This window comes from Pleurodeles waltl, chromosome 3_1 (genome assembly GCF_031143425.1).
Source record: "Pleurodeles waltl isolate 20211129_DDA chromosome 3_1, aPleWal1.hap1.20221129, whole genome shotgun sequence".
Taxonomy (NCBI): Eukaryota; Metazoa; Chordata; class Amphibia; order Caudata; family Salamandridae; genus Pleurodeles; species Pleurodeles waltl.
This window is the reverse complement of record NC_090440.1, coordinates 1,900,751,391-1,900,778,765: the sequence shown is the minus strand read 5'-3', so window position 1 is coordinate 1,900,778,765 and position 27,375 is coordinate 1,900,751,391. Positions and strand designations below refer to the sequence as shown.

At 44.2% G+C, this 27,375-nt stretch overlaps 1 protein-coding gene across 2 annotated transcripts in view; it reads left to right on the top strand.

Moving 5' to 3' along the window:
* Nucleotides 1-25,783, top strand: part of NOP58 (NOP58 ribonucleoprotein) — a 60,725-nt gene extending 34,942 nt beyond the window's left edge. Inside the window, exons 11-15 of one of the 2 annotated variants that reach the window (XM_069226044.1) lie at nucleotides 6,094-6,228; nucleotides 6,465-6,526; nucleotides 21,502-21,650; nucleotides 22,402-22,514; nucleotides 25,453-25,783. In XM_069226044.1, coding sequence (XP_069082145.1) covers nucleotides 6,094-6,228; nucleotides 6,465-6,526; nucleotides 21,502-21,650; nucleotides 22,402-22,514; nucleotides 25,453-25,509 — 516 coding nt within the window. In that variant the 3' untranslated portion in view covers nucleotides 25,510-25,783. Of the gene's footprint in view, nucleotides 1-6,093; nucleotides 6,229-6,464; nucleotides 6,527-21,501; nucleotides 21,651-22,398; nucleotides 22,515-25,452 lie in introns of both variants that reach the window. The other variant, XM_069226043.1, reaches the window with a different exon arrangement.
* The last annotated feature ends 1,592 nt before the right edge of the window (nucleotides 25,784-27,375 follow it).

Below are 27,375 nucleotides of genomic sequence, written 5' to 3'. Positions count from 1 at the left end.
GCATAATTTGGTGTTAAAACAAATTTATGTAACTCCCCATGTTAGTAGTGGGATAGTGATGTCCTCTTATAAGTAATTTATTTGAGATCCATTGTTTTTGATAACTTTTGAATTTACTTTTGGGGTAGGTGTATGTATGTAAAAAGTCAGTTAAGAGCATTTCTTTCATATGTGCCTTTTATGCCATGGTGTTTGTCTTGTCTGAATGAGCATGCCACTTCAGTGTATTAAGGGTGTTTGATTGTTATGCTGCATTACGACTGGGCTGGTATCCCCTTTGTAAATTGTACTCGCTGTCATTGTTTTTTTTTTTTTTAATCGTGCATAAGTGAGTAGGTTTTAGGCCAGGACTTCTGAGCTTGGTCCCGTATCCTTCATCCACCGCACTGATTAGTAACTTGGGCTCTTGGTCAATGCTTTCCTCCTCACATATACTCAAATAAAGCTATCTTAAGTTCCTTACATTGTTAGTATGTTGAATGGTCAAGTTTTTTTTCCCTTCTGGACTAATAGAATAGTATCTACGAGGGGATTTCTACCCCATTGAATAACCCATTTTTAGGGGATTCAGAATATCGTCCACCTTCTCTAGCTTCAAAAAATGAAGGTTTTGTTTATTCTTTATTTCAAACAAAGTAAAATCTTGGTACTAAACTAGTGATAGTACATTTTTGTGTTCCTGAATTTTGACTTGCTCGGTGGTGGAAGGGCTTTGAGAATCTAGATCACAAAGCTGTCTCACTAGTACGACCTGCTTCAAGATTACCTGAAATTCCACAGATGCATTAAAACATGCCTATTTTCAGTCATGTTAGCGATATCTTACATTTCTGGCTTCTTCACTACTAATTGACAATGAAAGTGAACCTTTTTGTGCATACAGCACTATTCAGATACACAGTAATAAAATGAGGAGTTTTTTACCTTTCAGAATCTCTTGTAAAGAATCTTAAGTGGAGTTAGAGCTGACCCCTTACTTAACTATACGTACTAGTGGTTGACTCCCACGGCCAACAGGTTTCCTTTTCTTCCTATAGGTCAGCGCAGCCTCTTGCTTTTCTCCTGGGCTCTGAGTCTTGGTCCCTGCACCACGGGACTAAGTACATACTTTCTGTGGGCAGAATCCTTACACTAGCTGCAGGCTCCCTTCGCTCCAGCTCTCCTCTTTATCTATGTGTATTGAAAGGGAAGAGGGCGAATACTGCCTCAGAATGTGCGCATCTTCTCTTTTTCTCGACGCACAGCTACTCCTGAGCTGTGAATCGCGCAGGGCAAGCAGGCCTTGGCCTCTGTTGCTCAAAGCATCACCCTGCGTGGATCAAAAAATGCTGCTCCAATAAGCAACCTCCAAACGGATAAATTCAGAAAACAAGAACTATTTGAATATTCCTTTCCCCTAAAGAGGTGACTTAACATCTGACATGGTGAATGGTAATCATCTCATCAGGTCTCCTTAACACGCCACCAGCCTCTGAATCTGCTGTACATCGGTGCTTATATGGGTTAAGTTGTAACATTTCACAAGGACATTCTCTTTTTAAAAAAAAAAAAAAAGAGGAGAAAAAAGACACAAACCCACTCCTGATTAAAGCGGCAAAACGCAAAGCGCTTTAACAGTAAAAAAGAATAATCAAACTGAATTTGTATAGCGCTGCTAATCACCCAGTAGAGTGGCCAAGCTCTTCTGTCTTGGTAAAGGCAACATCAGTCACATTCCACCGCTGAGACAAGCCCGTGCTGGTGTTGGCAAGATTCTATATTTAAAATTAATTTCTATGAGGAGCAGATATTATGATGCTGCTACTAAGGGCTTCAAGAAAGGGGAGTGCTACACGAATAACAAACTGTCATCCTGACGAAATCACCATATGCACTAGTAAATCGGTTCAAACCTGGGAGAAGTTACAAATCTCTGAAGCAAAAAAAAAAAAAACTCTCAAAATGCTGATACGTCGTTGGCCATGCCACAGTGCTGTTTTTTCTTTTCGATTTTCCTTTTAAGCCATGTTGAACAGCAGCAAAAACATTGTAAATCTCGCTTAGGCCAGTGGTTGTTAGGGGTCAACTATGGAATCTAATCAGGACATTATGAATGAGCATGAGTTTGATTTCTTGGTTATTTACCATAACCAATGCACCCTGTGCACAAGATGCATTTGCCAAGAGTCCTGAAAGAAAGGTGCAGTCAAACAACGTAACTGTTACTACAGGCCAGCAGTTGAAGCTCTCCGTTTTGAGAATTGTTTCTAATCGATGCACTAAGCTCTCATTCTTCCTTCTTAACTCTTCTTCAAGGTGTCTTACTCTGTATGAACTGCACATTTGCCTTTCACAGTATAAAATAGAACTGTGACAGGAACTTCAGCTGTCCTAATTTCTTATGTGAACCATTTTGTAACTTCAGTCATAGACCTAACGACAATAATAAAGGCTCAATTATAGGAAGTGATGTAGTAATCATCAAGGCTACACTGAAGTAACAGGTGCATGGGCTTAAATAAGCCTTTTAAACTGCTGCTGCTTGCACAAAGCTGTGGTCAAAGGGTCCTACGCTTTAACATTTAAATTGCCTGCTGCTAGAACTATGTACAGCCTTGAAAATGCTCTGCATGATCTAGACAGCTTACCGAATTCATGGCCTGAAATATCTGTATATGTGAATCCATTTGTACAAGCCAGCCTGCTACCAAAGATGGGTGTTTGACGACAGCAGCAGAACTCTAGTGTTCCGTAATAAGATGCTGTAGCAGTGCTGCCCCTTGGAGTAAAATGAGCCCATTCCTTTGCACTAAGATCGTTACAGGTTTCAGTAGGAGCTGAAGATGTAAATTCTTGGCCAGGTTTTCTCACCCTAAAAACCAATCCGGAATGCTCCTTTGTGACAGAATTCCTCGAATTTTAAGATTGTCCAGGAAAAATTAGTCCATTTTGTATTGCCTCCTGGACAATCTGCAGAGTTTAGCATTGCTTCTTCACCTGAGCTCTCTGCAGAAGAATAATGAATCAGCCAGATTAAAAAAGCATGGAGCTGGAATGCAGCTGAGAGTTCTTAAGTACCTGTCAGTTCTTACCATAGTCTTACTTGTCTCCTAGCTTTCCTCACCAACCTTGCTTCTTCAAAACTGTGATGGTGCCAAGGAAGCAGAGTTAATAAATCCCCTTTTATAGATGCACGATTGACCTGATTTTACATGGTCTTCCATAATTGTACCTCACAAAAAGCCTTGATGCTTTAGTTCCTTAGGCCTAAAATTCCCTGTCTAAAGGTGTAATATCCGGTCTCCTGCTTGCTTCAGTTCACTCACCTAGGAAAAGCATGGGGGGGTGACCGTGGCAACATTTTCTGAACAAATGAATCCCCATCTTTGCACTATTCCACTGAATGTTGTAGTTACAAGGTAGTACAGTTTAAAATCTGGTAGTCCGACTCCTCCCAGGACACTGTCCAATTTTAACATTTGCAAGCTCATCCTACTCATTTTCCCTATCCAGAGTAATTTATAAATGGGTTATTTAATTTCTCAGAAGTAGCTTGCAGAAATGGACAAAAGTAATTTTGCAACACTGACACTGGGGTAAGAACACCATAATGGTCGTTACTATCTTTACTACAAATGGTAAGGAGAGCGTGCTCCAGAATTGGATTGCTCCTTCTAGGTCTTACATCGCTCTGCCTATATTGTATTATGTTGCTTTACTGTGGAGTGGGTAACCTGGATGCCCATATAATGAAAAGTATCAATTTCTCTTTTCCTTATCTCCTAAAGAGGTTGATCACTTTTACGGCTTAACCTCATCCAGTCTTTTTTTTTTTTATTGTGGTTTGTAGGCTACTGTTTCAAATTGATTGATCAGCCTCATATGATTCCGGTACTACTTAGTCTTCCAATATTTTCATTCGATCCATTGGAGTGTCACCTCCATTTCTTCACTGTCCTTATACGTGGGGTCCAATAGCATGGCTAGTATACTACCTTCCTATGTCATCTCCACAGCAAGGGTACCATCCTATTGTACCATAATCCTGCCTCGAGTTTTGGGAACGGTCCATTGTCTGGAGCATTGCACCTGTAGGCTGACCAGATGGATGGGCCAGCCCCTTTCGGTCGCATGTCTTGTGTGCAGGCTCTGGCCGCACTCTATCCAGCTCTGCAGCTCAATGTATGCCATTTCCACACATCATCTGGAGAGGTAAAGAAGTGAAATTGTCTCCTACATAATTCAGAGTTTTGCAGGAAACGCCAACATTTATTTTAAGTTAATTGATCTGAGTTTGCTTGTCAGTCCGATGTTCGCCTAGGTTCTGTACTCGGAGAATTAAACAGGAAAATTAGTATGCTTTTTTTAATCCGGATGTTTACCATCTTGCACCTAGAGTGCAGTGCTAAAGAATGTCTGTCCTTAACATTAAGGATTCTTGCTCTTATTGCCCTTGGTGTGGCGCCATGGAGTTCCTTAGCGCTATGAGCCCGTTCCACTATAAATATTGCTGGCGGTCCTGCCATTTCCAGCGAGCGCTTGATCCATCATTCAATATAATGTCCAGGTCCAATACACACTCTGTTCTGAAAACCCTACAAATCTCAAGGCACTACGACGGGAATGGCCTTCTGAGACTTCAGTGCAGCTGCCTAAAGCCCTGGACCTCGTCTGTCCCGGGCTCTCAACCGTGATTTGAGTTCTGCTATTTCTAGTCTCGGCAAACAAACAAGTGGAATTACTATCTATTTCCAGGGATATTTCATTAACCTTTTGGCGATCGTACCGCAAAAAGGTTACCTCAATGGATCTGCTGTGTATTATATTCTCCAGAGTTTGCCTAGTGTGCTCTATTGCTCGTAGGACTTGTGTTCCTCTTGGCTTACTCTAGGGCTGTTCAGTAATTTGGTTGCCTGTTGATCATGAACTGCTGCACCGTTTCGCCTTCCAGTTTACTCTGAATTCTCTTTTGTTAATTTGCTCTGAGCTGTCCCTCTCCTCACCTATGGCAGACACCCCACCCTTCTATTGTGGTCTGCCCATGCCTGTTGCAGGAGGATCTTCATTGTTTCTGTTGTCTAAGAGCCCACACTGGGGGGAGAGATATGTCTTTGGTAGGTGTCGCCCGGATTCAGGGCTTCCTACCTGTTCCACCGTCCTGTTGATCAGGGAATCATGCGCTTTATATCTGAGCACTGTTTCTAAATCTCTCCAAGGGCACTCCCAGGCCCTTGCCGATGGGTGACTCCCCAGCTGAACTCCGTTCTTTGAGAAAATCATTCCGAACCACCCAACCATGTTCCCCATTTTACCCCGCTTTCCCCTTTATGGCCGCTGCCCCCGGCTCCACAGAACTGCTCTTTAGTTCTTACAGGTTTCTGTCCTTCACCACCTGAGTTGCTGGTTATCGGACCGCTTAGCCTCTCTTGGCCTCTTGGAGAGTGCGCCCAGCTTACTGCATGCGATCTAACTCCAGTCAGTCGAGCTACAGCAGGAGCTCTTGCCATTTCACATCACTTCAGGGGTCCAGAGGGACCTCGAAAGAGCTCACTGCTAAAGTGTCCTGCTATTGCCATCTTGGCTTAGACTCCCCCCCCCACCCCCAGCCAATTTGGGTGTAGTGTGAGAAGTTTCTAGTGATTAGCAGATCGGTGAATGCTGTTAGACTGTCAGACTAACTTTGTACCTTTGCTTGAAGAAAAAGAAAAAACACCCTACAGATGTACAATTTTTTTTTTTTTTTTAAACCTCTTTTTTTAATATATGGCTGAAGTGAAGTGCACCTGATGGATGTCTCTTGGAGACCCAATTTTGATCCTGAAGAAAGTGCTTTGTGAAAACGGGCTAAAATTGGTAACCGTTGTCTCAATGGAGACCCTCAAATAATGTTCTTACATTGGACCGCCGCTTCTAGGACTATACCCTTAGAGGTGTTCACTGTTTTCTTTATTACCCAGCTTATTACAAAGGCAAAAGCTTTAGCTCAATGAGGATTACAACCATTTGACTTTAAATAATGTGTCCGATTTGTTGTCTAAAATGCACAGTGGTTTAATTTCAAGTTTCAGGCGTTCGGAGTTAGAAATTAATCTACTTTCCTATCCATGCAAACAGATTTCTCGCATGTTAGCATCAAAAACCTCCCTTGCCATCCGATACGACGCTCTGGGTGAGGACACCAATGCAGAAATGGGAATTGAAAACCGGGCAAAACTGGAACTTCGGCTACGACGCTTGGAAGATAAATCGGTATGTAAATTACTGTTCTGGTTTTAATCATGTAACTAGTACTTCCTTGAGTAGCAGCCATGTATTTCCTCATTCATTTTCAGCCACTGATCTGAAACAGTAGGCCTTTTCGTTTTTAGCTCTAATTGTTATCGCATTTGTGTTATGTTCGGCATGCTAGTATGACTGCTTCAGTTCATGTCATATAATTTTTATGATGAGTCATTTTTACACTTTGATATCTGCTTCTCCTATAGATAAAGAGAATAAGTGGCACAGGAAAAGCCTTGGCTAGAGCTGAAAAATACCAGTTCAAGAGGTGGGTTACTTTCCATATAGCAGAATTCAGTGTTCGATGGCATATGTTGCTGCAGATACACATGTTTGGCACAGTCCGCTGCCTGGTGTTGGGCTCGGAGTATTACAAGTTGTTTTTCTTCGAAGAAGTCTTTTTGGTCACGGGACCGAAGGACTCCTCCCTCCTCGGCTCCATTGCGCATGGGCGTCGACTCCATCTTAGATTGTTTTTTTCCGCTGTCGGGTTCGGACGTATTCCTTTTCGCTCCGTGTTTCGGTTCGGAAAGTTAGTCAGAATCTCGGAAGAAAGCGTCGGTATTGTTCCGTTCGGTATCGGGATAGTTGGGTACATCGACACCGATCATCGGAAGACTTTGGGGTAGTTTCGATCCCCCATCGGGGCCTGGTCGGCCCGACCGCGTGCGACATCGAAGCCGATGGAACGGACCCTGTAGGAAGTTGGCTCTGTATGTGCTATTTCAAAGTAAGGAATAGCATGCACAGAGTCCAAGGGTTCCCCTTAGAGGTAAAATAGTGGTAAAAATAGATAATACTAATGCTCTATTTTGTGGTAGTGTGGTCGAGCAGTAGGCTTATCCAAGGAGTAGTGTTAAGCATTTGTTGTACATACACATAGACAATAAATGAGGTACACACACTCAGAGACAAATCCAGCCAATAGGTTTTTATATAGAAAAATATATTTTCTTAGTTTATTTTAAGAACCACAGGTTCAAATTCTACATGTAATATCTCATTCGAAAGGTATTGCAGGTAAGTACTTTAGGAACTTCAAATCATCAAAATTGCATGTATACTTTTCAAGTTATTCACAAATAGCTGTTTCAAAAGTGGACACTTAGTGCAATTTTCACAGTTCCTAGGGGAGGTAAGTATTTGTTAGGTTAACCAGGTAAGTAAGACACTTACAGGGCTGAGTTCTTGGTCCAAGGTAGCCCACCGTTGGGGGTTCAGAGCAACCCCAAAGTCACCACACCAGCAGCTCAGGGCCGGTCAGGTGCAGAGTTCAAAGTGGTGCCCAAATCACATAGGCTAGAATGGAGAGAAGGGGGTGCCCCGGTTCCGGTCTGCTTGCAGGTAAGTACCCGCGTCTTCGGAGGGCAGACCAGAGGGGTTTTGTAGGGCACCGGGGGGGACACAAGTCCACACAGAAATTTCACCCTCAGCAGCGCGGGGGCGGCCGGGTGCAGTGTAGAAACAAGCGTCGGGTTTTCAATGTTAGTCTATGAGAGATCTCGGGATCTCTTCAGCGCTGCAGGCAGGCAAGGGGGGGATTCCTCGGGGAAACCTCCACTTGGGCAAGGGAGAGGGACTCCTGGGGGTCACTTCTCCAGTGAAAGTCCGGTCCTTCAGGTCCTGGGGGCTGCGGGTGCAGGGTCTCTCCCAGGCGTCGGGACTTTAGGTTCAAAGAGTCGCGGTCAGGGGAAGCCTCGGGATTCCCTCTGCAGGCGGCGCTGTGGGGGCTCAGGGGGGACAGGTTTTGGTACTCACAGTATCAGAGTAGTCCTGGGGTCCCTCCTGAGGTGTTGGATCGCCACCAGCCGAGTCGGGGTCGCCGGGTGCAGTGTTGCCAGTCTCACGCTTCTTGCGGGGAGCTTGCAGGGTTCTTTAAAGTTGCTGGAAACAAAGTTGCAGCTTTTCTTGGAGCAGGTCCGCTGTCCTCGGGAGTTTCTTGTCTTTTCGAAGCAGGGGCAGTCCTCAGAGGATGTCGAGGTCGCTGGTCCCTTTGGAAGGCGTCGCTGGAGCAGGATCTTTGGAAGGCAGGAGACAGGCCGGTGAGTTTCTGGAGCGGCCGGTGAGTTTCTGGAGCCAAGGCAGTTGTCGTCTTCTGGTCTTCCGCTGCAGGGGTTTTCAGCTGGGCAGTCCTTCTTCTTGTAGTTGCAGGAATCTAATTTTCTAGGGTTCAGGGTAGCCCTTAAATACTAAATTTAAGGGCGTGTTTAGGTCTGGGGGGTTAGTAGCCAATGGCTACTAGCCCTGAGGGTGGGTACACCCTCTTTGTGCCTCCTCCCAAGGGGAGGGGGTCACAATCCTAACCCTATTGGAGGAATCCTCCATCTGCAAGATGGAGGATTTCTAAAAGTTAGTCACCTCAGCTCAGGACACCTTAGGGGCTGTCCTGACTGGCCAGTGACTCCTCCTTGTTATTCTCATTATTTTCTCCGGCCTTGCCGCCAAAAGTGGGGCCTGGCCGGAGGGGGCGGGCAACTCCACTAGCTGGAGTGTCCTGCTGGGTTGGCACAAAGGAGGTGAGCCTTTGAGGCTCACCGCCAGGTGTGACAATTCCTGCCTGGGAGAGGTGTTAGCATCTCCACCCAGTGCAGGCTTTGTTACTGGCCTCAGAGTGACAAAGGCACTCTCCCCATGGGGCCAGCAACATGTCTCGGTTTGTGGCAGGCTGCTAAAACTAGTCAGCCTACACAGATAGTCGGTTAAGTTTCAGGGGGCACCTCTAAGGTGCCCTCTGTGGTGTATTTTACAATAAAATGTACACTGGCATCAGTGTGCATTTATTGTGCTGAGAAGTTTGATACCAAACTTCCCAGTTTTCAGTGTAGCCATTATGGTGCTGTGGAGTTCGTGTTTGACAGACTCCCAGACCATAGACTCTTATGGCTACCCTGCACTTACAATGTCCAAGGTTTTGTTTAGACACTGTAGGGGTGCCATGCTCATGCACTGGTACCCTCACCTATGGTATAGTGCACCCTGCCTTAGGGCTGTAAGGCCTGCTAGAGGGGTGTCTTACCTATACTGCATAGGCAGTGAGAGGCTGGCATGGCACCCTGAGGGGAGTGCCATGTCGACTTACTCGTTTTGTCCTCACTAGCACACACAAGCTGGCAAGCAGTGTGTCTGTGCTGAGTGAGAGGTCTCCAGGGTGGCATAAGACATGCTGCAGCCCTTAGAGACCTTCCTTGGCATCAGGGCCCTTGGTACTAGAAGTACCAGTTACAAGGGACTTATCTGGATGCCAGGGTCTGCCAATTGTGGATACAAAAGTACAGGTTAGGGAAAGAACACTGGTGCTGGGGCCTGGTTAGCAGGCCTCAGCACACTTTCAATTGTAAACATAGCATCAGCAAAGGCAAAAAGTCAGGGGGCAACCATGCCAAGGAGGCATTTCCTTACAGACCCCGTTTCGTTTCTGCCCAAAATGTCACAGTAAGTATCCTTATACAGATCAGCACTTGGTCTGTAACTTGTGCTTGTCCCCCGAGCACAAGGAGGATACCTGTGAAGCCTGTCGAGCCTTCTGGTCCAGAAAAACACTCCGGGACCGAAGAGCCAGGCGTCAACAAATGGCGTCCACGTCGACAAAACAACGTTTCGACGAGGAAGAGGAAACATTCTCGGTTCCGGAATCAGAATCCGGAGACTCCGACGTCGAACAACAGCAACAAACTGTGAGTAAGACGTCAAAGTAAATCCATCGACAAACCGAAAGCCCAGGGGACGCCACTGCCAACAGGCCATGGCTCGACCCATAAAGCAGGCGACCCGTCGAAGGCGTCGAAAAAGGGCACGCCCATAGCGAAGACACCCGACTCCGGTCGAGGGACCGCCATGGAGCAACCTCGGAGCCGAGAAAGCGGCTCCGAGAGACAAAAACAAGATACTGGCACCGAAAAACATCGGCACCGAGAATCCATGCCGAAAGGAACAAAAATTCTGTCGGTGCCGAAACCGAAAAAAGATTCTCTCTCGGCGCCGAAACATACCACACCTTCATCCTACTCAGAGGAACAAGGAATAAGTGGCCAAATGCACAGATTTGGACAAGAGCTCCAAAGTGTAGAATCGGACTACACACAAGAGACTGTACATCCAGCAAGACACAGGGAAGATATCAACCCTTCCCCCAATCATGAGGAAAAGAAGGATCTGACTTCCAAAGGATGACGCACAACCACAAGCCAAAGTGGTTAAAAAAGTCACGCCTCCGCCCTCTCCACCACAGGCATCGCCGGCACAAACACCGCCACAAATGCACTCACCAGCGCAAACTACCATAAGTCATGACGATCAGGATCAAGACGCTTGGGACCTGTATGACACCCCAGTGCCGGACAATGATCCCGAGTCATACCCCACAAAGCCGTCACCGCCAGAGGACAGTACCTCATACTCGCAACTGGTGGCTAGGGCAGCAGAATTCCACAATGTCCAACTGCATTCCGATCCTATAGAGGATGATTTTTTATTTAACACCCTCTCGGCTACACACAGCCAATATCAATGTCTCCCAATGCTACCAGGGATGTTACGGCACGCAAAACAAATTTTTGAAGAGCCCGTAAAATCAAGAGCCATCACCCCAAGGGTGGATAAGAAATACAAACCACCACCCACAGACCCAGTGTTTATTACTTCGCAGTTACCACCTGACTCCGTGGTAGTAGGGGCAGCTCGCAAGAGAGCAAATTCACATACATCTGGCGACGCCCCACCTCCGGTCAAAGAAAGCCGAAAATTTGATGCGGCAGGGAAAAGAGTAGCATCACAGGCAGCCAACCAGTGGCGCATCGCAAATTCACAAGCGCTGCTGGCCAGATATGACCGCGCACACTGGGACGAGATGCAACTTCTCGTAGACCATCTTCCCCAGGAATACCAAAAAAGGGCGCAGCAAATAGTGGAAGAGGGACAAACGATCTCAAACAATCAAATCCGCTCTTCACTAGACGCAGCCGATACTGCAGCAAGAACAGTCAACACTGCTGTCACCATAAGGAGACACGCTTGGCTGCGCACTTCAGGCTTCAAACCTGAAATCCAGCAGGCTGTCCTTAATATGCCCTTCAACGAGAAACAACTGTTTGGCTCTGAAGTGGATACAGCCATTGAAAAACTTAAAAAGGACACAGACACGGCCAAGGCCATGGGCGCGCACTACTCCCCGCAGAGCAGAGGCTCTTTCAGAAAAACTCCATTTAGAGGGGGGTTTCGTGGCCAACCCACAGACACCACCAGCCAACAAACAAGAACCACACCATATCAGGGTTCCTTCCAAAGGGGAGGTTTCAGGGGATATAGGTGGGGTCAATTCCCAAGGAGTAGGGGAAGATTCCAGACTCCAAAAACACCTCCACCTAAACAGTGACTTTCAAGTCACGCAACCCCTTCACTCAACACCAGTGGGGGGAAGACTAAGCCAATTCTACCAATCTTGGCAACAGATTACAACAGACAATTGGGTATTAGCAATAATCCAACATGGCTATTGCATAGAATTCCACAACTTCCCACCAAACATCCCCCCCAAAACACGCAAAATGTCACCACAACATTTAGAACTTTTAGGACTAGAAGTTCAAGCACTACTGCAAAAGGATGCAATAGAGTTAGTACCAGTACAACAAAAAAACACAGGAGTTTACTCCCTGTACTTTCTAATTCCAAAAAAAGACAAAACATTAAGACCAATATTAGATCTCAGGACACTAAATACCTACATCATATCGGACCATTTTCACATGGTCACACTACAAGACATCATTCCACTGCTCAAACAGCAAGATTACATGACCACATTAGACCTAAAGGATGCGTACTTTCATATACCAATACACCCTTCTCACAGAAAGTACCTACGGTTCGTATTCAAAGGAATACATTACCAATTCAAGGTGTTGCCATTCGGAATAACAACTGCACCAAGAGTGTTCACAAAATGTCTAGCAGTAGTAGCCGCACACATCAGGAGACAACAGATACATGTGTTCCCTTACCTAGACGATTGGCTAATCAAGACCAACACAGTAAAAAAATGCGCAAACGACACCACATTTGTCATACAAACCCTTCTCAAACTGGGGTTTTCCATCAACTATACAAAATCACACCTAGAACCGTGTCAAACACAACAATATCTAGGAGCAACCATCAACACATCAAAAGGAATTGCCACTCCAAGTCCACAAAGAGTGCAGGCATTCCACAAGGTAATAAGTGCTATGTTTCCAAACCAAAAGATACAAGCAAAATTTGTGCTAAAACTTCTAGGCATGATGTCATCATGCATAGCCATTGTCCCAAACGCAAGACTACACATGCGACCCTTACAACAGTGTCTAGCATCACAATGGTCACAGGCAAAGGGTCAACTTCAAAATCTGGTGTTGGTAGACCGCCAAACATACCTCTCGCTTCTATGGTGGTACCGCAAAAATTTAAACAAAGGGCGGACATTTCAGGACCCAGTGCCTCAATACGTTATAACAACAGATGCTTCCATGACAGGGTGGGGAGCACACCTCAATCACCACAGCATTCAAGGACAATGGGATATACACGAAACAAAATTTCATATCAATTACCTAGAACTGTTAGCAGTATTTCTAGCGTTAAAAGCCTTCCAACCCATAATAACACACAAATACATTCTTGTCAAAACAGACAACATGACAACAATGTATTATTTAAACAAACAAGGAGGAACGCACTCAACACAATTGTGCCTCCTAACACAAAAAATTTGGCAGTGGGCGATTCACAACAACATTCGCCTAATAGCACAATTTATTCCAGGAATACAAAACCAACTAGCAGACAACCTTTCGCGAGACCACCAACAAGTCCACGAATGGGAAATTCACCCCCAAGTTCAGAACAAGTACTTTCAAATTTGGGGAACACCCCAGATAGATTTGTTCGCAACAAAAGAAAACTCAAAATGCCAAAACTTCGCATCCAGGTACCCACACCGCGAATCACAAGGCAATGCTCTATGGATGAGTTGGTCAGGGATATTTGCGTACGCTTTTCCCCCTCTCCCTCTCCTTCCATATCTAGTAAACAAGTTGAGTCAAAACCAACTCAAACTCATACTGATAGCACCCACATGGGCAAGACAACCTTGGTATACAACTCTACTAGACCTTTCACTAGTACCGCATGTCAAACTACCCAACAGGCCAGATCTGTTACCACAACACAAACAACAGATCAGGCATCCAAACCCAGCATCATTGAATCTGGCAATTTGGCTCCCGAAATCCTAGAATTCGGACACTTAGACCTCACACAAGAATGCATGGAGGTCATAAAACAAGCTAGAAAACCTTCCACTAGACACTGCTATGCATCTAAGTGGAAAAGATTTGTTTACTACTGCCATGCCAATCAAATACAACCATTACATGCCTCTACTAAAGACATAGTAGGATACTTACTACATTTGCAAAAAAGCAAATCTCGCTTTTTCATCTATAAAAATACACCTCGCAGCAATATCTGCTTACCTACAAACTACTCATTCATCGTCTCTATTTAGAATACCAGTTATTAAAGCATTCATGGAAGGGCTAAAAAGAATTATACCACCAAGAACACCACCAGTTCCTTCATGGAATCTTAACATCGTCTTAACAAGACTCATGGGTCCACCTTTCGAACCCATGCATTCCTGTGAAATGCAATATCTAACCTGGAAGGTCGCATTTCTCATTGCAATCACATCCCTCAGAAGAGTAAGTGAAATACAGGCATTTACCATACAAGAACCATTTATTCAAATACACAACAATAAAATAGTTCTAAGAACACATCCAAAATTTCTGCCAAAAGTAATCTCACCATTCCATTTAAATCAAACAGTAGAATTGCCAGTGTTCTTCTCACAACCAAATTCTGTGGCTGAAAGGGCACTGCATACATTAGACATCAAAAGAGCACTAATGTATTACATTGACAGAACAAAGCTAATCAGGAAAACAAAACAACTGTTCATAGCTTTTCAAAAACCACACATAGGAAATCCAATCTCTAAACAAGGCATTGCTAGATGGATAGTCAGATGCATTCAAACATGCTATCTTAAAGCCAAAAGAGAATTGCCTATTACACCAAAGGCACACTCAACCAGAAAGAAAGGTGCTACAATGGCCTTTCTAGGAAACATTCCTATGAGCGAAATATGTAAGGCTGCAACCTGGTCTACGCCTCATACGTTTACTAAACACTACTGTGTAGACGTACTAAATGCACAAGCTACAGTGGGCCAAGCTGTACTAAGAACATTATTCCAAACTACTTCAACTCCTACAGGCTAAACCACCGCTTTTAGGGGAGGTAACTGCTTTATAGTCTATGCCAAACATGTGTATCTGCAGCAACATATGCCATCGAACTGAAAATGTCACTTACCCAGTGTACATCTGTTCGTGGCATTAGTCGCTGCAGATTCACATGTACCCTCCCACCTCCCCGGGAAGCCTGTAGCCGTTTAGAAGTAGATCCTAAATCTTAAACATCTGAACATTTGTAAATAATTATTAGAAACTCTTATCGTACATACATATTCACTCCATTGCATGGGCACTATTTATACCAAACAACTCCATCCTCACCCTCTGCGGGGAAAACAATCTAAGATGGAGTCGACGCCCATGCGCAATGGAGCAGAGGAGGGAGGAGTCCTTCGGTCCCGTGACCAAAAAGACTTCTTCGAAGAAAAACAACTTGTAATACTCCGAGCCCAACACCAGGCAGCGGACTGTGCCAAACATGTGAATCTGCAGCGACTAATGCCACGAACAGATGTACACTGGGTAAGTGACATTTTCATTACTGATCATTACATATGAAGTACAGCTTCAGATATTTCACATTGCTGTAGCCCAACAGTCTACTCGTGGAGAGTACGTTTTGTGTTAACCTTTATCTCTTTGTTTGAATTTGCCTTGTTTCGGTGGGTTGAGGGTTTCTGCAATTTTTTGTATTTTTTTTTTTTTCATAAGCATTTTCACTTTTCACAGAAATGGCCTCCTTATAATTAGTTTGTATTCGGTAAACCTGTTCATGGATTGTGCTACTTATGTCCTACCACCATTTTTTTTTAGGTCGAGCGCACAAGCGCTCTGGTCTGTTGTAATCTATCTGTGGGCTTCTAGCCACGCTCACTCGTTCATGGGCTTGCATTTCAAAAATCCATTATCATTGGTAAATGCCTTACGTTTGCCTCTCCTTTGGGCAGTTTTGTAACTGCCTTGACCATCGACCCTCTTACTTGGATAATTGCATGTTTGCCAATACGTTTGACTGCGAATAAACTTATTTTTCCTTTTGCGTCTCTCCTTCGTGCTCATGACACTTTGAAACGGCTTCTGTTTTAATTAACTTTCCAATTTATGTGGCAGGAAAAGTCCAGTTAGAAATTTACAACGCTAATAGCTCAAACTCGAGCAAGCACGAGGCCTATTGCACTGAAAATGCTTGTTTGTGTATTGATTACATTTTCACATGTATCTGAGCTACAGGTCTTTAATCCTGGCCACATTCCATCTCTTGCGCCCACTGTCTTCCAAACGGGGTCAGCCTTCTGCAATTCAACCTCGTTTTTGCAGTAAGAACAGTCTAGCCAAAAATGCCAGGCCAGTGAGACTGTAGGACTGTTAAAAGTAGGCTCGGGAGTGGGTTTTGTGCTTCGAGTTCTAAAGGACTCGAGGTTCACCTCATTATGGCCCAATAGCAGTTGATCTGGTCTGCACCTGCTCCAGACTCGACTCCCTCGTTGCACTCGACACACGAAATCTGCAGGTTGAGAGCAAGCCAGTGAATTCAAAGAAAATGTTAAGGAAATGCCACATTTGGGAATTGGGGGGGATGAAATTGGTTAAGGTATAGTAAGCATGTTTTGAATGATGAAATTGAATAGAACTGTAAAATGGATGTAGGAAGCTGGCCTGGTGTGTGGCGGGTACCCATGGTACTTACACCAGGTCCAGGTATCCCCTCTTAGTGAAGTGTAGGCAGTGTCTAGAAGCCGGCTCTCTAGAGGTACCTAAGAATGACCAGCCAAGGCTTATCTAGGAGACATGCAATACCACTCAGTTGTACAAAAATAAAGGGACTTTATTTTTGGAACAAATCACCAGAAAATACTAGACAGGCAACCCACCTATAGGAGGTAAGTAATACACTAAATATATACACTAGCAATCAGAAATAGGCTTAGAAAACAGTGCAAAAATTAATAACCAATAGTGACCCTAGGGGGAGCACAAACCATATACTTAAACGAAATGCGGACAAGGTACCCCCACCTAGGTAAGTAAACTGTGTAGAGGGAAGCTGGGGGTATTAGAAAACCACAAGGGTAAGTAACACTGCACCACCCCCCCCCCCCCCCCCGCCCCAGCGACCAGGAATGCAGGAGTAAAACACTGTATTTTCCCCCAAACTATCCAGAAGATTCCAGAAGATGGGGGGGGGGGGGAGAGGGGAGAGACACTCGAAGAAGACTACACTGAAGATGCAGGAGTTGGTCAATGGTGAACAACAGGTCAGCACTGCAGCCCAGAAGCCGGAGAAGAGTTCCTGATGGATGCAGATGATGTCCCACGTTGGAATGAAGATTGTAGACGGGTGTCAGTGCAGGAATTCCACCAACAAGCCTTGGCAAAGGCAAATTTGCGGCTGGAGGAAAAGTGCTGCCAAGGACCAGCAAGGCCCACGAGGGGAAGCCACAGGGGGACCCTCGGCATTGCAGAGACTCTGCAGAAGCAGCACCCCCAGAAGTCCCATCGGACGAGGACACAAGGTGCAAGAAGGAGCCCACGCCTCAGGAGAACCTCGGAGGAGGCCTGGATTTGCAGGAAGGGGTGCTGGGAAATGGAGCTGCACATCGCCTGAAGATCCTTTGGAGAAGACTCAAACAAGCCTTGGCAGCTGCAAGAGACACAGTGCACGGGGGTACTGTCCTGCGCGGGAAGGCAAAGGTTTACCTCTACCAAAGTTGGACAGCTGGCAGAGAGGCCCAAGAGGTCTACTCCGGACCACCACCTGGGATGCAGGATCCATGCTGCTCAGCAGGAGAGGGGGATCCATACAGCCAGTCATCGCTTGTAGATGCCTGCGGTTGCTGGGGTGTGACTCCTTCACTATAAGGGCAATTCCTTCTTGCGCAGGCTGAAGAGTTGCAGTCTTCTGAGGATGTATGGCAAGGGAACTGTTGCAAAGCTGGCAAGAACTCTGGATAAAAAAACAGTGCAGAGCGGGTTGGCTGCACCAACTCAAAGACCCATTGTAAGGAAATGGCTCCCTGTTGCGGTTACCCCCCACTTTTTGTCTGATACTGACTTGACTGAGGTGTGCTGAGACCCTGATAACCAGGCCCCAGCACCAGTGTTCTTTCACCTAAAATGTACCATTGTCTCCACAATTGGCACAACCCTGGCACCCAGGTAAGTCCCTTGTAACTGGTACCCCTGGTACCAAGGGCCCTGATGCCAGGGAAGGTCTCTAAGGGCTGCAGCATGTCTTATGCCACCCTAGGGACCCCTCACAGACACACTGCTTGCCAGCTTGTGTGTGCTGGTGGGGAGAAAATTACTAAGTTGACATGGCACTCCCCTCAGGGTACCATGCCAACCTCACACTGCCTGTGGCATAGGTAAGTCACCCCTCTAGCAGGCCTTACAGCCCTAAGGCAGGGTGCACTATACCACAGGTGAGGGCATAGGTGCATGAGCACTATGCCCCTACAGTGTCTAAAAAAAACCTTAGACATTGTAAGTGCAGGGTAGCCATAAGAGTATATGGTCTGGGAGTCTGTCAAAAACGAACTCCACAGCTCCATAATGACTACACTGAATACTGGGACATTTGGTATCAAACTTCTCAGAATAATAAACCCACACTGATGCCAGTGTTGGATTTATTAAAAAATGCACACAGAGGGCATCTTAGAGATTCCCCCTGTATTTTACCCAATTGTTCAGTGCATGACTGCTGCTGAGAGAAGAGTTTCTGACCCCAAGTGGTGAGAGCCTTTGTGCTCTCTGAGGACAGAAACAAAAGCCTGCTCTTGGTGGAGGTGCTTCACACCTCACCCCTGCAGGAACTGTAACACCTAGCGGTGAGCCTCAAAGGCTCAGGCTTCGTGTTACAATGCCCCAGGGCACTCCAGCTAGTGGAGATGCCCGCTCCCTGGACACAGCCCCCACTTCTGGTGGCAAGTCCAGGAGAGATGATGAGAAACAAGGAGGAGTCACTGGCCAGTCAGGACAGCCCCTAAGGTGTCCTGAGGTGACTCTGACTTTTAGAAATCCTCCATCTTGCAGATGGAATATTCCCCCAATAGGATTAGGTGTGTGCCCCCATACCCTCAGGGAGGAGGCACAAAGAGGGTGTAGCCATTGGCGCTTAACCCCCAGACCTAAACACACCCCTAAATCGAGTATTTAGGTGCTCCCAGAACACAGCAAGATAGAGTCCTGCAACCTAAGAAGAAGAAGGACTGCTAAGCTGAAAAACCCTGCAGAGAAGACGGAGACACCAACTGCTTTGGCCCCAGCTCTACCGGCCTGTCTCCCCACTTCTAAAGGCACTGCTCCAGCGACGCTTTCCACAGGGACCAGCGACCTCTGAATCCTCAGAGGACTGCCCTGCATCTAGAAGGACCAAGAACTCCAGAGGACAGCGGCTCTGGTCACCAAAGACTGCAACTTTGCAACAAAGAAGCAACTTTGAAACAACTCGTGTTTCCCGCCGGAAGCGTGAGACTTGGCACTCTGCAACCGACACCCCCGGCTCGACTTGTGGAGAACAATCACTTCAGGGAGGACTCCCCGGCGACTGCGTGACCGTGAGTAGCCACAGTTGTAGCATCCCCCCCCTGAGCCCCCACAGCGACGCCTGCAGAGGGAATCCCGAGGCTCCCCCTGACCGCGACTGCCTGCTTCTAAGAACCCGACGCCTGGTAAAGACACTGCACCCGCAGCCCCCAGGACCTGAAGGATCCGACCTCCAGTGCAGTGGTGGCCCTCTCCCTTGCCCAGGTGGTGGCTACCCCGAGGAGCCCTCCCACCCCCTCCCCACCCCCTTGCCTGCCTGCATCGCTGAAGAGACCAATTGGTCTACCATTGCTTTCTATTACAAAACAAACGCTTGTTTGCACACTGCACCCAGCTGCCCCGTGCCGCTGAGGGTCTACTTTCTGTGTGGACTTGTGTGTCCCCCCTCCCCCCCCCCCCCCCGGTGCCCTAAAAACCCCCCTGGTCTGCCCTCCGAAGACGCTGGTACTTACCTGCTGGCAGACTGGAACCGGGGCACCCCCTTCTCCATTGAAGCCTATGCGTTTTGGGCACCACTTTGACCTCTGCACCTGACCGGCCCTGAGCTGCTGGTGTGGTAACTTTGGGGTTGCTCTGAACCCCCCCACGGTGGGCTACCTTGGATCCAAACTTGAAAAACTAACAAACTCTTACTCCCCCTAGGAACTGTGAAAATTGCACTGTCTAGTTTTAAAATAGCTATATGTGATTGATGTGAAAAACTGTATATGCTATTTTGCTAATTCAAAGTTCCTAAAGTACCTACCTGCAATACCTTTCATTTGAAGTATTACATGTAAATCTTGAACCTGTCGTTCTTAAAATAAACTAAGAAAATATATTTTTCTATACAAAAACCTATTGGCCTGGAATTGTCTGAGTGTGTTCCTCATTTATTGCTTGTGTATGTACAACAAATGCTTAACACTACTCCTTTGATAATCCTACTGCTCGACCACACTACCACAAAATAGAGCATTAGTATTATCTCTTTTTGCCACTATCTTACCTCTAAGGGGAACCCTTGGACTCTGGGTGTAGGAAGTTGGCTCTGTATGCACTATTTCAAAGTAAGGAATAGTATGCACATTCAGACACTCATTCACCCATGTGTAGAATCACTAGGATCCTCACACCGACACTGGTTGTCTGAGTGGGTCTGTGAGTGGATGCGTGAGGGTGTTTGAGTAGGTGTGTGAAGGTCTGAGTGGGTGCATGGTGTGAGTGGATCGGTGTTGGGTGAGTGTGAGTGGCTCTGTCAGTAGCTGCATGAGTGTCTTGAGTGCTACCATGAGTAAATTAGTGTATGAATTTTTTTATTTTTTATTTTTGCCACTACGTCGCAATGTTACATGGGGAGGCCGCGCTGGGCATCGTGAATATCACACAGCGTAAACAATGTTTTTAAGGGTATAATGTGACCCTCCGACGATCCCTCTATCACTACTTCCTTTGGGGGAAGCTAGGGGGTGGGGGGGTCAGGGTATCTCCACCCTGACCCTTATGCCACTAATGTGTTTTTTTTTTTTTTTGCTTCTGCCCTGGGGACTGTGTCCCGTAACATAAAATGGTGGCTGCAACTTTCTTGTCCGGTTGCGGCCAGCCAATCGCAGCATTCCTGGTGATGCACGCTTTTGCGAATTTGCTGCAAAAACATCGTTGGATCTGTGGACCTAGATATACATATTAATTTTCCCTTTTAATATCTCAAACTACTTAACGGATTTACACCAAATAACCAAAAGCAGTCTGTGGAACATAATCTGGCTTTCTGCCAAATTTGGTGCAATTCCGTCCAGTGATTTGGGCTGTAGTCGTATTCAAAAATCCTATGGGAATTACCATGGGAAATGCACACTTGTTGTTTGTTTGTTTGTGTTTTATTTTTTATTTTTTTTTAACTCTGCCCCCACTTGACGGATCACCCCGAAACTTCCCATGCAAAACAATCATGGTAAACTTGGAATTTGCGTGAAGATTCTTTAAACGATGTCAGATATAGATAGGCAAGGCAAAAAATGCTTTTCCATTGAAAAGTTGTTCCTAACTATAATTACCTACTGGTGACCACCGGTAGGTAATGTGTATGTGTGTATATATATTATATAATAATGTGCGTGTGCATTTCGAGTAGCCCTGGAAATTTGAGTTCTGATACCTTCACAAACTGTTACTAGCAATAGACACTCTTTCCAAATCATAAGACGTGCTCATTTCAAAATATCTTGATTAGCATAAAACTTTTTTCTCAGTTTTTCCGAATTGCTTAAATAAGTTAGGTTCCCCCCTTGACATCGAGTGATACTATTATTTCACCTTAATAAGACACACCTGGGTAAAATACTGTTAGATTTTTCCAGTTTGGGCTTCATCATGTATATTTACCTATGCTGACTTGCTCTCCGTCTTTCCACTGCAGTGAAGTAAAAACGTACGATCCCTCTGGTGATTCGACACTGCCTTCAGTTCCAAAGAAACGCAAGTTTGAGGAAGTTGAAGCAGAAGAGGAGGAGCAACCCGTGGTTAAAGAGAAAAGAGCAAAAAAAGCTAAAATTGCAGAACCTACAGGTGTGTTCCACTTGCATAGTTACTTGTGCTCAAACCGTTTTTGATGGTAGTGAGTTTTTCTACGTGTTTAACGTTTGGATGAATTACTTACTAGGGTACCTGTACAGTACATCTAATAAATGAATCTTTATGAAGATATTAGTGCACAGCATGGTAGCAAATTGAAAAGACCGAATCTTGAGCATAAATCTTACTTTCCTCCATCTACACCAGTGATCCAGACCAGGGAGGCCAAATGTTAAAAATGCATGTTTGAGCAATCAATCTTGTGACTCTAGGGAGTTTTACACTAGAAAACTGATTTAAAATTATCATTGGTCCAAAATATGGAGGACTAAATATTGAATATTGAAAAAAAGTTACTTAATAACTTGGGTTTGAAAATGTTCTTATTAAAATGAAGTTCAAACGTGTTGTCAACCAGCTGTTGTACTTGGTTAAACCACGCTTGCCAAACACTTTTTCACCGATGTTGTCTGTCCTCATATAAGTGAAAAAGGTGTGCAAAGACTTAAAACTTTGTGTGAACAGTTGATCTAAGTGCCATACCTTTGGACTTAATCTGATCACTGATACACATTTCAAAATACTGAGAGACCTGTAATTCTAAAGTTTTTGACTCTAGTTTTCTTTATTTTATTCTTATAACGTTATAAGTCTTATGGTGGCATACATAACCTAATATTGTACCTACTTGCATTAAATGGCAGCCTTATTTAACTACTTATGTTGGAATATTTGTTTTCAGCAGAAATTCCAGAGGAGGAAGAGCACGTTGAGGAACTGCCAGTGAAAAAGAAAAAGAAAAAAGTAAAAGTAGAGGTTGTAGAAGAGGAAGAGCCCTCCACAAGTGCAGCAATTGAGGTCAGTTAATTTCTCTGTTCATAATCATTAAGATAATTTTGTGTTTTTTACGTGCCTTCAAAGTTCCTTGGTGGACTGTTTCATTGCATTAGCCATTGCTTGTTCGCATTGAACATTGTACCTCAGCTAGTAGGATACTGGAATCCTTGTAGTGCTCGGGCTACTTTAAAACTAAGTGAGTTTTTTGCTACATCAAGGGGTTCTCGTCACCTGGAAACTGACGCAAAATAGCCAATGGTTTTCGAATGTCAATAAACTCATTAGCAGCATAGGGCCATATTACAGGTTGCTCGTTATGTATTATTTATATTACTTGTTTGTTTTGGTTCTGTCAGTTTGAAAAAAGCGCTTTTATACAGACAGGGAAGTGTTTAGCGTAAAAAAAAAAGTGAACAATTTGTCTGTAGTGACGTGTTGCATCATTACTAATGTAGGGTTTAAAAAAAAGAGAAATATTGCAAGGGCCAGCAAACATTGGACTGGGCCCGATTGCAGTTAACTGCTCAGGATTTGGTTACTCTCTGTAAAAGGCTTCAGTACTATCATTATCGAAGTGCACTGTCCTGCTCCACGACTTACTAAATGATTCGAAAGAAATGATGCAGAGCTGAATGAAATCTGTATTTCATAGAAATATCTCATCTGAAAAAACTCTGAAATTTGCCATTTGATAGACTTTTAACCCCAGGTTCTTAAGTTTTTGAATATTCCCCTAGGTGTCGGGTTGGATACGGAACATTTTCAACAGTTCCCTTGTTGTTCGGTTCCGAAAGTGTGGTTTGGAGCTGTAAGTAGGTGCCACCCATGTGTCAGTTACTGCATTTCTGGTCCTGGTGACGTAGATCCTGAGCTAACACGTGTCTTTTTGAGACATATGGCTCGTCTTTTTCTCTTCATTATGCCTCTGTGGGACCTGAATTTGGTTCTTAAATTTTTCATGTTATCCCTTTGAACCTATGCACAGCTGCTTATCAGGACAGCCTTCCTCATCACCAGAACTTTAACACGGAAGGTGAGCAAGCTGTGAGCTGTCTGTCAGCCTGCCATGCACAGGGCCACTGGAATAATGTTGCAAGGGTGTACCAAATTGTGCGGCAGGGTTCACTAAATCTTGCGACACAGAATGGCAAATTGTGCAGCATGATTGCCACATTTTTTAAATATATTCTATAATAGTTTGTCATTTTTACACTACTTGGGCAAAGATTTCTCCTATTTATTTTATCAGTTTAGCCACCAACTGCAAAAATAGGCAACTGAAAGAGGATCTGTTAGCCTTCACGAAGGGTCTTCGTCTGCATGCGAACACGTTGCCACGTTTTTAGTAACTTGATTTGCTAGAGTGCCAATTTTTTTTTTTTTTTTTTTTTTTTTTTTAAATCTGCAGATTATGCAGCAGACTAATTATGCAGCAAATTCATAATTAAATGTAATAAAGCTGTGGCCACAGGATCCCATAATTTCAGTGGTTTTAGCCATATAGCATGTTCCACACAGACAAGCTAGGTTTCAGAACGCAAGCCTCCTTTTTTTTTTTTTATGAAAATGGGGATTACTTTTCGCGTTAGCAAAACATCACTGTCCTGTAGTTCTTCACTTCACTTCTCTGAGAAGAAACTCAATTGGTTCGATCCGAAAAGAGCCTTTCATTTTTTTACATCAGTTGTGCCAAAAATTACCATGTAGATGATCTGCCCTTTATTAGATACTCTGGAGCAAAGAAGGGCAAGGCATTGCAGAAGAGGGCCATATCTCGTTGGATCGTACTCTGCATTTAAAAAAAAAAAAGACAGTGGCATTAAAGCAATCTCCGAAGGGATCAAGTCCTCATTCCACCAGAGCTAAGGCAGCTACCATGGCATTGTCACACGGAGTGCCTATTCTGGACATTTGCCAGTCCGCTGCATGGGTGTCGCTCCATATTTCCAAGAAGCATGTCTGTGATACAGCAGATTATCAGTTCATTGTTCCGAAATCTGTAGCCAGCCACAAAAATGATACCACCCAGTGTTTCCACACTGAGAAAGTAATTATTAGTTGGAGTGGCTGAGAGACCTCACCTAGTAATGTTACTATTATGTATCCGGTCCTGGAAGGTTACTTCTAACTTCAACCTTGGCTTGTCTTGGGAAGCTGTGGCACAGAGTAGTCGGGCTTAACTCAAAGGTATGAGTGTAAACCGTTTCAGTGCAAAAAACGTCAATAAGTCAAATGTAACACAAGAATAATCTCACTCAAAAGTTGTAAAAAATAATATAAATTCACTGAGCCAGTAGACAACCAAGCCAATCAAATCGGATCAGGGGAACCGGAGGTGTGATTTTCAAGAGTTTGAGTTTTCTAGTGCAAGAAAAGTGCAAAGCGCCAGTCACGGGTATCTGGTCACGCTAGTCAATCATAAGTTAAGACTGCCCACGATCCAGCGTGGGTGGGCTTACAGAGACCAGGTTTGTCCTGGTGAAAAGTTTACCTTCTGTCATAGCCTCTCTTTTTAGACTGGTGGACTGGTGGAACACTTGGACTCAGGCTGTAGGCATCTGGTGCAGAAAGGACAGGGCTTGCGGATCTGGGGTTTCTTCTGCTTGGCATGCAGTCCTCTGGGGTTTTGTTGAGGTTGCATAGTTTTTTATTTATTATTTTTAAAAACAATGTTATCTATATGTGTAAGGAAAGGATTTGCCACATTTGGAAACCGGATGTACTTGTCATTTTTATACTTAAATTGTGATGCAATTTATATGCCTTCAACCTTAATTATCCTGCTGTTATACATTTATGATATATTTTTGAATTAATTAGTGATGTAACACAACTTTTTTATTTTAGATTTGAGCAATATTATTTTAGTTTTTTATAGTTTTAAGATATGGTTCTTTTGTGCTTTATCCTATTTGAAACTGAATAAAGATTGATATTTTGATTTATATTTTTTTTACAGCAACCAAAGAAGAAAAAGAAGAAAAAGAAGATCAAAGAAGAGTCTACAGAGGATTAATTGAAATATCTACTCTGGACTTAGTTCTTTAATCTTATACTCTGGACACTTTGTGAATTTCATCGCTGAATATCCTTGTAGAAAGTTCTGTATGGCATGAGAGATGTTGGAAAAAAGGGTTAAGATTATTCACCCTGAACTGAAGATCATGAACCTTATTTTTCTACTCGGACTAATGGAGATAACATTAATTGGAAGGAAGATCATTGCCAATTTCAGTTTCTTGTATTTTTATTATATAAATCTTATTAAAAAAAAAGTTACTTATTTTAAAGATTGGTTTACTTATTTAATTGAAGTAGTAAGAAGTTATTTTATGTCCTTGAGTGCTGAAACCATTGATTTGCTATTTTGTGCGGTTCACTTAAGCCTTCATGACTTAACCACAAAAGGCATTGAGTCTTTTTTTTTTTTTTTTTTGTGCAAAGCATCTTTTCCATCCTTTTAATTGGACAGCAGTGTCTTTTCCACTGCTTACATTTAGGGGACTACTTGTTTGTGGCTGTAGATACATGTGATGTGCATAATCCTGCCATTTAGTGTCCTGCCCGGATGTGTACAGTTTGTTTTTCTTTAAAGAGACTTTTGAGTCGCAAGGCATTGTGACTCCTCTTGCTGGTAATGTGCATCAACTCCATAATTTAAATGTTTTCTTCCTCCGTTGTGTTGAGACGTGTGCTCTGGTTTAACTCAGTTGTGGTGCACTCATGGTTTACATGGTTTTGCAGCATGAATCTTCTCTGGATTCACATGCTGTGTATTTCGCCATCTAGTGATTGGGACCGGAATTCTCCAAAGCAGTAGTCCTTTTTATTTTTCTACTTTATTTTTTAAGGGCCGACATGTAAGTGCACGCGTCTTTTGTGAGACTGTTGTGTACAGTAAAAGGCTTGGAGCCTGCCCGTTTACTTTTCTTTGCAGCTGCGTAATTCATCACTGCAGGCCAAGCATTTCTGTTCCCCTTTGTGGAGCAGCGACCAAGCACTGATCAATTCAACTTGTTTGCCTGTCTGCTACTCCATATGTGATTGAGATACCTTTTTGTCCTCTAACTTCTAGCGCCCTGCAAACAGAAGACTTGTGACTGGCAAAAACGTGCCCAGCAGGACAAACAAAATTGCAAAGACTTTTTATTTTATATAATTATTTCTTTTATTTTGCCAAGTTCTTTTCTTGCTTCGCACTAGTGTTTTCTTTCATCTTTGCTCGTGGGCGCTGTACTGAAAAGATGACGCTTAACTTAATCTAAATATTGCAAAGCAGCATTGATTTTGTGTGTAATTTATGTTTAAGCATTTCAGAATCATTCAGTCCAACCCGCCCTATTATAATCCACCCAACACCAATCCAAACCACTTGCCCCAATCCTCCCAACCAGTGTAACTTCTGAAACGCTTCAGCACATAATAGTCCAGTATACTCCAATCCACCCCACTACAATAAACTCCAGTTCACCCTACTCCTCCCAACCCACTCAATCTAATCTGCCCCAGTCCAATCAAAAACAATATCCCTGTCCAGTCTGCCTCACTCCAATCCATTTCTATCTGCCCCATTTGAATCCCCCCAAAAAATCTGCCCCGCTCCAATCTGGTGTAGGAAGTTGGCTCTGTATGCACTATTTCAAAGTAAGGAATAGTATGCACAGAGTCCAAGGGTTCCCCTTAGAGGTAAGATAGTGGCAAAAAGAGATAATACCTAATGCTCTATTTTTTGGTAGTGTGGTCGAGCAGTAGGCTTATCAAAGGAGTAGTGTTAAGCATTTGTTGTACACACAGGCAATAAATGAGGAACACACACTCCGACAATTCCAGGCCAATTGGTTTTTGTATAGAAAAATATATGTTCGATGGCATCTGTCGCTGT